Source organism: Pinus tabuliformis, chromosome 3_1, assembly GCF_031772625.1.
Source record: "Pinus tabuliformis cultivar Carrire ecotype Pingquan chromosome 3_1, CPIR1, whole genome shotgun sequence".
Classification (NCBI taxonomy): domain Eukaryota; kingdom Viridiplantae; phylum Streptophyta; class Pinopsida; order Pinales; family Pinaceae; genus Pinus; species Pinus tabuliformis.
The window spans coordinates 714,341,249-714,355,765 of record NC_142301.1 but is presented as its reverse complement, the minus strand read 5'-3'; the positions used below and the strand labels follow the sequence as shown (position 1 = coordinate 714,355,765).

Here is a 14,517-nt window from a genome sequence, read left to right as displayed (position 1 = left end):
CTAGGGTTTCAGATTCGTCTGACATTGTCTGTTCGTTTGAAAGCTCTTTCGAGCTATTGATGGATTTGTAAGGTTATGTATGAGTTTAAGAACGCTTGCCATGTCAATACCTGCGGCTCCCCTCTGTTTGTCCGGCCTGGACTTCTTCATGGCTAATGTAATACTTTATTACAGTTTCTTAATGACTCTGTTTCCTGAATATATACATATCCATATCTGTTAATGGACATTTAAATCTTCGTTCTGGTGTATATGAAAGTTTGTCGTTCATACTCGACAAATTTACAGTTATAATATTCCTTTGCATTAGGGTTACTATGATTAAGTTCAATGTTCTGTGTATTCGCTGCCGCTCTTTTCCAATACTCGATAACGTTTACAGTTATGGCATTTCTATTGCAATAAGGTTATTATGACTTAGTTCCGTAAGGTTTATTTGTACTTGATTTTCTACAGTTCGGTTCAAATTCTTATATGCATTTTCATACGGCGACAAGGGTTGTCCTGCATTCGTATTATGAATGTAGGGTTTACCCCTCCGCGCACAGTCTTTGCCATAACTCAACTAGCAGGGTTATATGGCTATTATTTGACGAGGTGCTTACTTAACGTTTTTTGTTCGATGTTATATCTTGATTCCTGTACAACATGCTCAGTTAATTTAGCTTGTTCCTATGAATGTAACCGGTTCCAAGCTCTGAGGTTAGGGTTTGACGTGCGTCAATGTTTAAGCTTTATAATGCTTCTCTTTATATCACTGCTGTCCGTGTCCACGTTCCGCTATACAGCTATTGGTTGAAATGATAGTACAGCTCCTGGGTTGTTGGTTTATTTAATATATCATGTTCACACGGCACTGTTAATACCGTAACGTTCTCGAATAAACGTTTCATTTACACTATCTCGTTCGGCTTACACAGCATTAATTTAAAGAACAGTTGCACATGGTTAAATTCGTAACTATAGTTTTGACTTATGCATTAATACTGTTTACATACAAACTCAGATTCTGTGTCTGTATAATATTTATAGCCAGCTCGGCCTTTCCGGTTTCCCAAATCTTTACTCTCCAAATTCCTGGAACATTAAGGTTTTCTGTTTAGTTTATTTCTCTAATTGTTCCTACTATTAAATGGTACTGTTCCCTCTTACCATTTCCACAATTCTTAGTTGGCTCCAAGCTGAGCACATTGTAACTGTGCGAGCTTAAATGAATACATTCTACAGATGTGACACAGTCACACCTTCCATCACAGTTTCTTGGAAAAGAAACTGTAATTTTATCCTATCTATCATACCACAATAACTTAAAGAAATAATACAACTACTGTATCTTCTTGTACTCTTAAATACCTGTGCTTTTTCTTTAACCAACTAGAGGAAGCGTACCTGGTTATTCCTGCTACTGAAGTCCTTACTTTCAAAAGTCATCTGCAATGTTTCTGCTCTTAACCTCCCAACCTTGAGATCCACTGCACTGGACTCTCCCCCCGAGCCGTCTTGCAGGCCTGCAGCCCTCAACAAGACTCATGCACCACTGTGCTGGGTTATCTGATCACAACCAGACTTAACCCACTTTTCCACTTGCTCTCTCTCTCTGGAAACTTTCCTCTGCCTGTTCATCAACAGCCCAGAGGTTTTCCTCCCAGGACTTTTCCTTGGGTGAGAGGCAGTTGTTTTTCAGTTTCATAACTGATTTATTTTTCTTTTAATAGAAAATCCTCCTTTTGAAGGCTGCCAGCATTTCATCCATACACATGTGCAAAATAGTCCATTATATTCACTTTCAAAAAATAACAATGTCTTTTAATAATAATAAGTTATTACTCATATTGTTTTGACCACAGTAATTATCTAGAATTACAGGTTACCGGGGTCATTACATCTTCCCCCCCTGGGATTGGACATCGTCCCGATGTCCATTCTCATTAAATAAATTCGGGTAAGCCTTTCTGAAAGGTTCCTCGTCTTCCCACGTAGCCTCCTCAGGGCCATAGTGCTGCCACAACACCTTAATTTGGGTAATAACCCGTTTCCGCAGCCGCACTTCTCTCCGGTCGAGAATGCTCTGTGCTTCGACCAGGACCTCGCCTTCCGGTTCGACCTGCAAACAACCAGTACATAATCAATTGCCTATTGAACATAGCTGCATAATCGAAACAACCGGATCAATTCTTACCCGCACATCTTGCCATTGAATAACATGTTTAGGGTCATACACATATTTCTTTAGGACAAAAACATGGAACACATTGTGAATCTTAATATGACTGGGCAAAGCAAGTTGGTAGGCCACAGGCCCCACTCTAGCTAAGATCTGAAACGGTCCAAAGTATCGAGGAGCCAGTTTGGCGCACCCACTCCACTGCAGTGTGCTCCTTCTGGTTTGAATCCTTACAAACACATGGTCACCCACATTGTATTCTGTAAATCTTCTTTTCCTGTCTGCGAAACTTTTCTGTCTGTCTTGTGCAGCCTTTAAGTTTGCTCGCACTCTCTTCACCATATCTTCCATATCTTTTAACATTTCCGGACCCAAACTCAGCTTATCCTCCAGTCCACTCCAACTTGAGGGTGTGCGGCACTTTCGCCCATACAGAACCTCAAAGGGACTTAGCTGGGTTGAAGTATGATACCCATTATTGTAGGCAAATTCGACCAGATGAAAATACTCTTCCCATTGACCAGGCTTTAGCATCACATTCGCCCTCAACATGTCTTCCAATACCTGATTGACTCGCTCAGTTTGACCATCGGTCTGTGGGTGATAAGCCGTGCTAAAATTCAACCGAGTGCCCAACTCGGCAAACAATGTTCTCCAGAAGGTGGAAGTGAATTTCACATCACGGTCTGATATGATTACCTTTGGCATTCCATGCAAACGGAACACATTTTGCATAAAGAGATGCGCGATTTGTACCGCCTTGTAAGTGGACTGCACAGGTATGAAGTGCGCTGCTTTACTCAATTTATCAACCACGACCATAATAGAATCATTGCCCTTCTTTGTTCGTGGTAACCCGGTTACAAAATCCATGGAAATGGTTTCCCATTTCCATTCCGGAATAGGCAAAGGCTGCAACAGTCCCGCTGGGTGTTGATGCTCAGCCTTAATTTGCTGGCATTCCAAACATCTTGCCAAGTATTCCACCACCTGCTTCTTCATTCCTGGCCAGAAATACTCTTTCTTGAGTGCCGTGACCATCTTTTGGTACCCTGGGTGGCCAGTGTAGTGGCTGATGTGGAACTCATCTAAAATCAGCTTCTTAAGGTCATTTGAATCAGGTACATACATTCTTTTATTAAAATACAGCAATCCAGCATTATCTAATGTGTACCCTTGCTGTAACTTTCCATTATCAGATTGATGTACCTGCTGTTTTAAATGTTGATATTCAGAGTCATCACTGGCTGCTGTTTTTATTTGTTCAACCAGCGAACTCCGCCACCTGCTGGCTGAAAGTTCACATAAGCAATGTACCTTTTGACTTAAGGCATCTGCCACCCGATTTTCTTTGCCCTTTAAATGCTTTATTTCAAAGTCAAACCCACTTAGAAAATCTGCCCAACGGCCTTGCCTCGCATTTAATGTAGGTTGGCTGAAATAATGCGTCAAACTGTGATGATCTGTTAACAACAGAAATTTCTTTCCAAGAAGGTAATGTCGCCACATCTTTAGTGCGTGAATCACAGCAGTTAACTCTAAATCGTAAGCAAAGTATCTCTGTTCATGCTCTTTTAGTTTCCTTGATTCATATGCTGTTACTTTTCCTTCCTGCATTAGTACTCCTCCTACGCCCTCCTTGCTTGCATCGGTGCACACCACATAATCCTTATTAGGATCAGCGATCCTCAGGATGGGTGCAGTGGTGAGGAGGTGTTTCAAGCGGTCAAAACTCTGTTGACACTCTGCTGTCCATCTGAATATCTTTCCTTTCTTTTGCAATGAGGTGATAGGATAGGCTATCCTAGAAAAGCCTTCCACAAACCTCCGGTAATAACCAACTAACCCCATAAAGGATCTGATATCAGCAACGTCTTTGGGTATAGGCCATTCCATAATAGATTTTTTCTTCTCGGGGTCAACTGCAATTCCCTCTTTCGTAATCACATGGCCCAAATACTGAATTTCCTCTTTGAAGAAATCGCATTTGCTAAACTTAGCATATAGCTGATGCTCCCGAAGAGTTTGTAATACCAATCTAAGATGCTCCTCATGTTCCTGTTGGGAACGAGAATATATCAATATGTCGTCAATGAATATCAGTACAAACTTGTCCAAAAACCTGTGAAACACGTTATTCATCATGCACATAAAAGTGGCAGGTGCATTGGTCAAACAAAAAGGTAGCACTACAAATTCGTAGTGCCCATAGCGTGTCCGGAAAGCAGTTTTGGCAATGTCCTCATCCTTAATCCTGATCTGATGATAACCAGATCGCAGATCAATTTTGGAAAACACTTTTGCCCCTTTCACTTGATCAAAGAGTTCATCTATTCTGGGTAAAGGGTACTTGTTTTTGACCGTGAGCTTATTCAGCTGCCGGTAATCTATGCACATGCGAAGGGTTCCATCCTTCTTCTTCACGAACAATACTGGAGCTCCCCAGGGTGACACACTGGGTCGAATGTACTGTTTCTCCAACAGCTCTTGGAGCTGCATTTTCAACTCCGTTAACTCTGGTATGCTCATCCGGTACAGTGCTCGCGATACCGGTGCCGCCCCCGGTATTAACTCTATAGTGAAGTCTATGTCCCTTCTTGGAGGCAAACCCGGTACCTCTTCAGGAAATACATCTGTAAATTCCTGTACCACTGGAATATCATCTAATGCAGACATCTTATCTTTCTGGTTCGCATAGCCAACTTGTATGGCATAGATCTGACATTCTTATTGGTATGGATTGGCTGGAAAAGCACTGGTCGTTGGTGAATTGCAAAACCAAGACCATATACTACAAGGATGATTTGGGGCAGCAGCAGGAATTGCAGGGCATTAAACATCCTATTCAGATTCGACCCATCACTGCAACTCAGTTAGCTAAATGTATATGGTTCTCCTGGTATACACAAGAAAGGCAATTAGTTGCATTGTCTCTATATATACATTATAAGATGATCTTTGTTGTTCCAGAGGCCACAGTTTTGAAACCTCTGCTCTGATACCACATTGTCACGATCTCATCATAATTCAACTCAAAACAGTAAATAATTTTTTTTTATATATATATATAGAGTATGGTAACTTACCCGTTACCCACACCCTACACTACTATACTCCTAACCTTATGTGGACCCGTCACCACTCTTACAACGTAACTCCCCTTTTCACAATGTAACCCCCTTAAGCATATGTTAATTGATTTAATAACTGGTTAATTCATGTTGCGGCATCATATATAACTTAACCCTTCCCTCGATTAAGTTCCGCATTACCGATGCTTGTTATTTTGTTTGACATAAGTTGGCTTGATTCGCTTTAATGTTTTGGTACAAAGTTAACGCCAAATGGCAGTACTGTGGAGCCAGCTCACAGCTTCCGTGGCCAGATGGCCCAGCATCACGTGCTGCCCATGTGACTGGTGGTGAGCTGACCTGTTCTGGGGTTTGGCGCCAGGCCTCCCGCCTAATTCAACGATGGAGATTGCTCTCCCTTATCGGACGGCCCAGCTCGTTTTAGGGTTTGTCATGGTATATATTTGTTCAGCGGATTCATCGTTGGTTCATTTGCTCACTCAGCAACAGCTGAGCTCTTCGACAGAACCCTCTGCAATCTCTCCTGCTCATTTCCTCCTACCAGCCTCAGGTTCGATCCGCGTACTCTTTAAATGTTACATTTCAGTTAGCTTCCAGTTTATTGGTATTCCTGTAATCGTCGGTACCCTGACTATGGTTGTTGCTGCTTACAGATAGTTACAAATCCGTCGCTGTCCACGATTTATCCTCCACAGCGAGCCAGAGGGTTTGGCTGCTACAGATCCTAAGGTATGCCTATCCGCTTACAGTTTCTTCTCATGGTAAATTTCATGATTTGATGAAAGGTGAATGCAGCTGAGACAGGGCTTGTTTCTGCCTATTGTCTCAGGTTATTACCGTGCTCAAAACCCTTATGCACTTTAAATCTGGTGGCCTCATTTGGCGGTCTATCCAGCATGAGGGTTCATGGCTTCCACGCCTTATGTTTTATGTATGTAACTAGCTAGGGTTTCAGATTCATCTGACATTGTCTGTTCGTTTGAAAGCTCTTTCGAGCTGTTGATGGATTTGTAAGGTTATGTATGAGTTTAAGAACGTTTGCCATGTTAATACCTGCGGCTCCCCTCTGTTTGTCCGGCCTGGACTTCTTCATGGCTAATGTAATACTTTATTACAGTTTCTTAATGACTCTGTTTCCTGAATATATACATATCCATATCTGTTAATGGACATTTAAATCTTCGTTCTGGTGTATATGAAAGTTTGTCGTTCATACTCGACAAATTTACAGTTATAATATTCCTTTGCATTAGGGTTACTATGATTAAGTTCAATGTTCTGTGTATTCGCTGCCGCTCTTTTCCAATACTCGATAACGTTTACAGTTATGGCATTTCTATTGCAATAAGGTTATTATGACTTAGTTCCGTAAGGTTTATTTGTACTTGATTTTCTACAGTTCGATTCAAATTCTTATATGCATTTTCATACGGCGACAAGGGTTGTCCTGCATTCGTATTATGAATGTAGGGTTTACCCCTCCGCGCACAGTCTTTGCCATAACTCAACTAGCAGGGTTATATGGCTATTATTTGACGAGGTGCTTACTTAACGTTTTTTGTTCGATGTTATATCTTGATTCCTGTACAACATGCTCAGTTAATTTAGCTTGTTCCTATGAATGTAACCGGTTCCAAGCTCTGAGGTTAGGGTTTGACGTGCGTCAATGTTTAAGCTTTATAATGCTTCTCTTTATATCACTGCTGTCCGTGTCCACGTTCCGCTATACAGCTATTGGTTGAAATGATAGTACAGCTCCTGGGTTGTTGGTTTATTTAATATATCATGTTCACACGGCACTGTTAATACCGTAACGTTCTCGAATAAACGTTTCATTTACACTATCTCGTTCGGCTTACACAGCATTAATTTAAAGAACAGTTGCACATGGTTAAATTCGTAACTATAGTTTTGACTTATGCATTAATATTGTTTACATACAAACTCAGATTCTGTGTCTGTATAATATTTATAGCCAGCTCGGCCTTTCCGGTTTCCCAAATCTTTACTCTCCAAATTCCTGGAACATTAAGGTTTTCTGTTTAGTTTATTTCTCTGATTGTTCCTACTGTTAAATGGTACTGTTCCCTCTTACCATTTCCACAGTTCTTAGTTGGCTCCAAGCTGAGCACATTGTAACTGTGCGAGCTTAAATGAATACATTCTACAGATGTGACACAGTCACACCTTCCATCACAGTTTCTTGGAAAAGAAACTGTAATTTTATCCTATCTATCATACCACAATAACTTAAAGAAATAATACAACTATTGTATCTTCTTGTACTCTTAAATACCTGTGCTTTTTCTTTAACCAACTAGAGGAAGCGTACCTGGTTATTCCTGCTACTGAAGTCCTTACTTTCAAAAGTCACCTGCAATGTTTCTGCTCTTAACCTCCCAACCTTGAGATCCACTGCACTGGACTCTCCCCCCGAGCCGTCTTGCAGGCCTGCAGCCCTCAACAAGACTCATGCACCACTGTGCTGGGTTATCTGATCACAACTAGACTTAACCCACTTTTCCACTTGCTCTCTCTCTCTGGAAACTTTCCTCAACTGTTCATCAACAGCCCAGAGGTTTTCCTCCCAGGACTTTTCCTTGGGTGAGAGGCAGTTGTTTTTCAGTTTCATAACTGATTTATTTTTCTTTTAATAGAAAATCCTCCTTTTGAAGGCTGCCAGCATTTCATCCATACACATGTGCAAAATAGTCTATTATATTCACTTTCAAAAAATAACAATGTCTTTTAATAATAATAAGTTATTACTCATATTGTTTTTACCACAGTAATTATCTAGAATTACAGGTTACCGGGGTCATTACATTCTCTTTGCGGTCTATATCGAATATAATTTTTTTTTGAACATTTTGTCCGTTGAATTTAATTTCTGAATATTTTGTATTGGATAAATAGAAAAGTACACCCAGAGCAAAGTTGTAAAAAATTCCCAAATATGCCATACATATTCTTTTTTATTTCTCCGTTTCCGTAAATTCAATTTAAACTGGGATAACTATAAATAATTTTAGGTATCCATTTATTTAGGTATTAATTCGAATTGTTTCTTCCGTTAAGGACACAGCGTCGTTTTATTTTTCATTTTAATTATGTATTTGAGAATTTTATTTTACAGAATTTATTAACGAAATAAACATGAACGATTCATCGCAGGAGCGTTACGTTTTGTGAATTTAATTTCATAGAATTTAACAGTGATATTACAGGTTTTATCTGCATATTTTTTCGGATTTTTTAGATTTCTTTTATTTTTGATAGATATAGTAAAATTTCAATTTTGATGACCACACATCATATTGGGCTGTGCTATAGAATGAGCTGAGACGCTGATTGCCTCTCTTCTCAATAACCTTAATTAAAATTTCAATAATAACTATTTTTTGTTCTTCTAATTAGAAATATATATTTATGCATTCAAAAGTTTATTTTAATTGCGAAAAACTATATCAAACACAAAATTTTAATTGCTGAATTGATTCAAGAAGAAAGAGTTATAATCAGAATCATGAAAACAAAAATACTATAACTAAATATTTGATTTCTACTACTAATTTTGAACCAAAAAAACCTACATAATATAAACATCCAAATAGTAAAAACATGATAACTAGAACACATTTAATTACAGGTACTAGAATCCATGGTGATTCCCATTTGCTTCTCTAGACATACGAGTATTTCATCCATGTGCATGTCTTCCTTGATTTCATTCCTATCAACTAAAACTCTTCCCAAATGGAATTTCAAGTGTCAATAAAAATCAATAGTGTACGTGTACTAGTTGTGCGGCCTTTAGTATGTCATGCATTCGGAACCTAGTCTTCCACCTTTGCCAAAACCTCTATATCAGTGATAGTCCACCTTGCATCAACTAGTTCACGCTTTGTGTGGGCAACTTCCTCTTGAACTGGTTGAGGAATGAGCTCCCCATATCTGGATGTCAAACCCTCAGCCTACATTTGTGCCCTTGAACGCTCACGTTCCTGGTAATATGTCGGGCCTCAACATACCCTTGCTCTATGTTGAGGCATGATGAATGTCAATTGACAGAGCAAGTCAACACTGCCAACAAGTTGCCACGTTAAGCTATGATCAACTGATTATCATTTCTCAAAGAGAATAACGAGAGTGAAGGGGGCTAGGTCTCTTAGGACTGATGAGTCCCTGAGGGCCCCAAATAGTGCAAAGATGCTAGCCAATCAAGAATCCTAAAAAACCTTGAGTAGAGTAGAGTGCAAATTGGTTGAGTTGCTACTAGGGGTAGCAAAGGAGACTAAGTCGTCAACAGATGGACTATTTGAACTACAAGTTGATAAGAAAAATATAATTGCTTGGTTGTGCCTCCTTGGACTACTATTTATTGGAGCTGATTTGACAATGAGGGAAACGATAAATTTTAACTTGAGAACCCAGGGTGGATGGAAATTTCACCTCTAATCCTACCCGTCTACCATTAAACCACCCACAAAGCTTGGATTGTGCATAATCCACAAGGAGGGTGAGGGAAACCACTTGTATGATCTAACTCTTCTTTGTATCCTCAAGGAAGATACCCCAAGTTTAGCTAACTCTCACCCTAAATAATTGATGAGGAGGAGGAGAATGCTAGCCTTCACGTGATGGATGTTAAAGAGGAAGAAACTACAAGCTCCAGGTTGATGGATTGCCTCTATTCCTAAGAAGATACACCAGAGCCACACCTTGTACATTACCAAATAATGATTTCTCGATCATAGTATTATGATTTGAAAACAAATGTCTTCCTCCTACTACCAATTGAAGATTTATTTAGTGTGAGAGCATAGATTGATAGGCTCCCCTTGCTAACTAGTACACACTCCATTTACTTCTCCAGATATGCTCATACTGCTTGCCAACCCCATTAACATAAAATCCTTGTAGGAATTAACTTTTGATACTGCCAGACCATGGAGCATTATGCCAAATGGTGTATTTTGAATGATATATATTAAACACTTAAGGGGGTGTGCAGCTATATCCGGCTAGCCCATGAGCTAGTAGGATGGTAGAAACATGCCTCCCCCGTTTAACTTATTATTATTATTTAAAATTTTCAATTAATTAATTTTAATTTAATTAATAAATATATTTTCCAATTGTATTAATAAATATTTAATTAGATTTATTAAAAAAAATGAAAAGCAAAATTTTCTTTTCTTTTTTTAAATCTCATGTTTATCTCTAAACTTTATAAAAACATAAATTTAAAATATAAAATACAATCTAAAACTATTAAATTTAAGATAAAAAATTGTGAGTGATGTGTCTATTTGGAACATAGTTTCTCCACAAAATATTTTAAATAGTAGTAATAGAGAGCTAAAGTTTAGTTCAAAGGTAGTTATACCTTTCTGTTTTTCAATTTAATTAAAAAATGTTGTAAAATGAAATTAAAATAAATTATATATAAAATATTTCCATTGTGAAATGATTTATGGTTTTTTGGACAATATTGTATTGATAAATCAATGTACAGTATTGTAACAAGCCTCCATGATAAAATGGGTATGAATCTCCATGGTTTAAAATACTTGTTACATGACTTTTAAATGTATATTTATTTAACTCATATATTAATTATTTTAATAGTAATAATAATGAAGTTATTATTTAATTAATTTTTATGTTATTTTACTTTGAATGGGATGACAAATGTGGCAGTGGGTTTGCACTAGATGATGCCACCCAACCTAGAAAATGAGTCAGGGGATGAGGTGCCCGCCCCCAATGAAGTTCAATGCACATAAAACATGAGAATATTGGATATTCAACAAAAGTTTTCATCCTCAATTAGAAGATGAAGACGATAGGTTGTGGCTGGTGAGGAAATATGTTGTATTCTTGTGGTGTTAGGAGAGGCAATAATTTCACCCATTTTGTTAAATTCACAACAATGGAATGTTGGAGGCTTGGCTACATACAAAGGGAAGCAAGTGGTGTAGATTGTGTCCACTCAACTAGTGATTAGTGAATTTAAACAGGGAGCAAGAGGAAGGCGCCTACAAGGTAGTGTTTACAACCCCTTAGTTTGTCTACTTCCTGCATGCAATTGATGTCCTCCTCCAATCAATGTGGCTTCATCGACTACCTGGTATCATTATGTTTATCCCTCCCTTTCCTTCCTTTCAATTAAGTTGGAATTACTATACGAAGCTTTGTGTTGTGTATAAACGAGAGTGTTGGTATTTTCTTTTTCTATCCTCATTCTCTTGTGATGGTTTATCAAAGTAGAGATTTCCCCTTTTGTTGTTTGAAAATATTAGAGTGAGTTGTTAAGCCCATTCCCCCAGTTCTATTCTAAGCTTTCCATTATCGTCCTTCGCCCTATATGACCAGTGTTGGTTCTCATATTGTCTAGAGATTATCTCATGTTGAGTGGAGTTCCATCTTTTTGGTTTTCTAATACTTGTGTTGGGATGTTTTGGCTGGGGAACTTGTAGCTGATAGGTCAATCTGTTTTTGTTCATTTTTAGTTCCTTTTCCTTCTTCCTTGAGAAATTATTGGGTAGAGACTCAAATTCCTATCTTGTTTAGTGTCTTCCTTCAGTGTTATTAACTCACCCTCTCTACAAATAGAGTTAAAGTTTGTTTGGCATGCATAATTTTGCTTTATCAAAAGGTGGATTTTCAGGTGGTTTATTGACTCTATTGGTGTTGTAACTTAGGTAAAAATTTTGTGGGTGGTGGAATTTTATAGTCCCTTTCTCACTCCACAGAGACTTTGAGGTTCGGTTCAAGCTGGATATCTTTTGGGCTAGCACCTTTGCAACTCTCACACATGGGATTGAGGCTATTCATTGTCTAGATTCCTTTTCCTAGGAGGACCAACATACCACGGCAACATGATTGGGTTCAAAGAGAGGTTGATTATTATAAGAGTGTGTCCATTAAGGCCACACTTATATGCATCATATATTAGAAGGATTTTCATCTTGGTATTGGGAGCTTATATTGGCCAACTTTTAGGAAGGAATCTCTTGATCTAAGGGAGAATCATCCTCTCATAGGAATAATCTCTCAAACATGGAGGTGTTGACTGAATTGGGTTTTTGGATCCCATATACAAGACACACAAACAGTAGGCTCAATCATTACATGCACATTATAGACTTGTGAAAATCATTTGGTTATCATGCACTCTCTTGAACACTTGCATAAGCATCTGAGGGATCTAGATAGAAAAATGAAGAGGATTGATTGACACCTCATTGTTCCTCTAGTAGCGGGTGAAACAGTGATATTCCTTTAGTAGCGGGAGGCATCCAAGCATCAAGAGGGATCAACTCTCTTGAGATGCAAATCTTTTGAGATGAAAACATATAATGAGCCAAAAATATTTTCATTTCTATGATTATAGAAATTAAGGTGTTGGCAATAAAATCACTAATATGCTAGGTCAAAATAGCAATAAAATAAAAATTTAATCAATGATACATAAAGCTCTAAAGAAAGAGGGAAGAAGTCACCAAAAAAAGAAACAAAGAAATTGCAATATCAAAATAAGAGTATTAAAGAGGAAATAGTATGTATAGAACAAGCAAAACAAATTCTCAAAGTGAGTTTAAGATCCCAAACTCTCCTGATACACCAATATATGCTCTGCCTTTAAATCATAGGACTGGAGGTAGTTATTTCAAATTATAATGTTGAGATGAACTTTGTTGGACCATTTATGTTATGTCTCTAAATGAAATAACTTAATACATAACAACATTTTAGTTTTTTTTCGTCTTAGCAACTCAAGTTGTTGGGAGAAAGGGTTGTTCTTCCATCTTCCTGGGTTCAATTCTGAGGTAGATGTTTGGCCTATTGTGATGAGGCTAGAAGGATAGGTGCACGCACTAGGTTCATCTCCAAGGGACATGATTGGCTCATTTTGATAAGGCTAGAAGGGTAAACCCTCCCACTGCGAAAGACATGTCTCCATGCTTGCTAAGTCACAATTCATTGCTACATTTGGCTTGTGGACATTCTTACAAACAATAATACATGACTACACAAATGGAGTAAATGCCTTCCACAAAATGATACCATAGAATATCCTAACCAAAACCACTAAGAACCATATACCATAAATAAACCCCAAGAAACTACCTAAACTATTAGAAGAAGATCAGTTCCTTATTTCTTCATCGCCAAAACTCCACATATAAATAATAAAAAACACTAAATCTGACCATCATATCCAAGATCTTGACATGTCAAAAATATTCCCAACAATGCTTCAATAAGGGGATGGTTGATTAAATTTTCATTGTAGCTTTTCATAATAAAATTTTCCCTCAATTACTTGCTTGCATGATAGAAGAGAATTTTAGGTGATGGCTATGACATACCTCTTTCCATTTATTACATGGATAGGTTTGTTTATTTTGGAACAAGACTTCCAAATTTAATTATCAATAAATATTCAGTAGATGGTATATGGTTGGTATGGATTTAATATTTATGGAATATTTTAGAATATTTTTAGTCGTATACACAGATCAAAGGTTGAAATTTATCTCCAAAATAGTTATTTCCTTTTTTCCTTTTTAATTAAATTGATTAATTAAAAAACTATCATATGAGTTGGTGTCAGCTAAAATGATTAAAGTTTTTTTGGGTATGTGGTATTGATAAGCCATCGAATTGGGACAAAGTCTTTTTAAAATTAAGAATCTCATGAGTGAGGGCGAATCTCCATGATTGAGAATTTTATTACATGTTTATTTTTTAATGTATAGATTTTTAATTTGTATATTAATTCCTTTTATAATTAATATAGTAATAATTTATATAAAGTTATAATTTAGTTAATTTTTTAGTTTTTGCCATCTTGAAATGTATCATAAGTGTTTGGATGTTTATCATGGATTGATGCCTATGGACGTTTACCAACATTTAATGCGAATAGGCATGTCTATTTCGGAATAGGTTTTCCAAAATTTTAATTCAATTATATGTAATTATTAGGTGATTGGTAGAGATTTAATCTCAAGGGAATATGCTAGAACATTCATATTTGTATTCATAGATTGAGGATTAATATTTATTTCCAAATTAGTTATGTTTTTCTAATTTTTTTTTATCTCAATTGAATTAATAAAAGAAAATGTCATATCAATGTGTCATATTTGGCACGTGGTATTGATAAGCCATGATATTGTATCAAAAGCTATATACATGCTAAGAATTTCTATGTTAAAGTGAGATGAATATCCATGGTTAAGAATATTG

At 37.4% G+C, this 14,517-nt stretch overlaps 2 protein-coding genes across 2 annotated transcripts in view; both read left to right on the top strand.

Moving 5' to 3' along the window:
- LOC149189242 ((R)-mandelonitrile beta-glucosyltransferase-like) overlaps positions 1-14,517 on the top strand; it is a 64,271-nt gene that overhangs the window by 19,154 nt on the left and 30,600 nt on the right. The gene's annotated exons all lie outside the window — the stretch shown is intronic.
- Positions 5,623-6,438, top strand: LOC149189244 (uncharacterized). Its single transcript, XM_089413171.1, has 3 exons — positions 5,623-5,806; positions 5,910-5,985; positions 6,086-6,438. Exons 1-3 carry the CDS (start codon positions 5,638-5,640, stop codon positions 6,201-6,203), a joined length of 363 nt encoding a protein of 120 aa, XP_089269297.1. The 5' UTR covers positions 5,623-5,637; the 3' UTR covers positions 6,204-6,438.

Excerpts from the sequence above, each read along its gene's own strand:
- LOC149189244 (XM_089413171.1), top strand. The coding sequence starts at position 5,638 with ATGGAGATTGCTCTCCCTTATCGGACGGCCCAGCTCGTTTTAGGGTTT. Across the intron at positions 5,807-5,909 it reads TTTCCTCCTACCAGCCTCAG|ATAGTTACAAATCCGTCGCT; the intron begins GTTCGATCCGCG and ends TGCTGCTTACAG. Across the intron at positions 5,986-6,085 it reads TGGCTGCTACAGATCCTAAG|GTTATTACCGTGCTCAAAAC; the intron begins GTATGCCTATCC and ends CTATTGTCTCAG.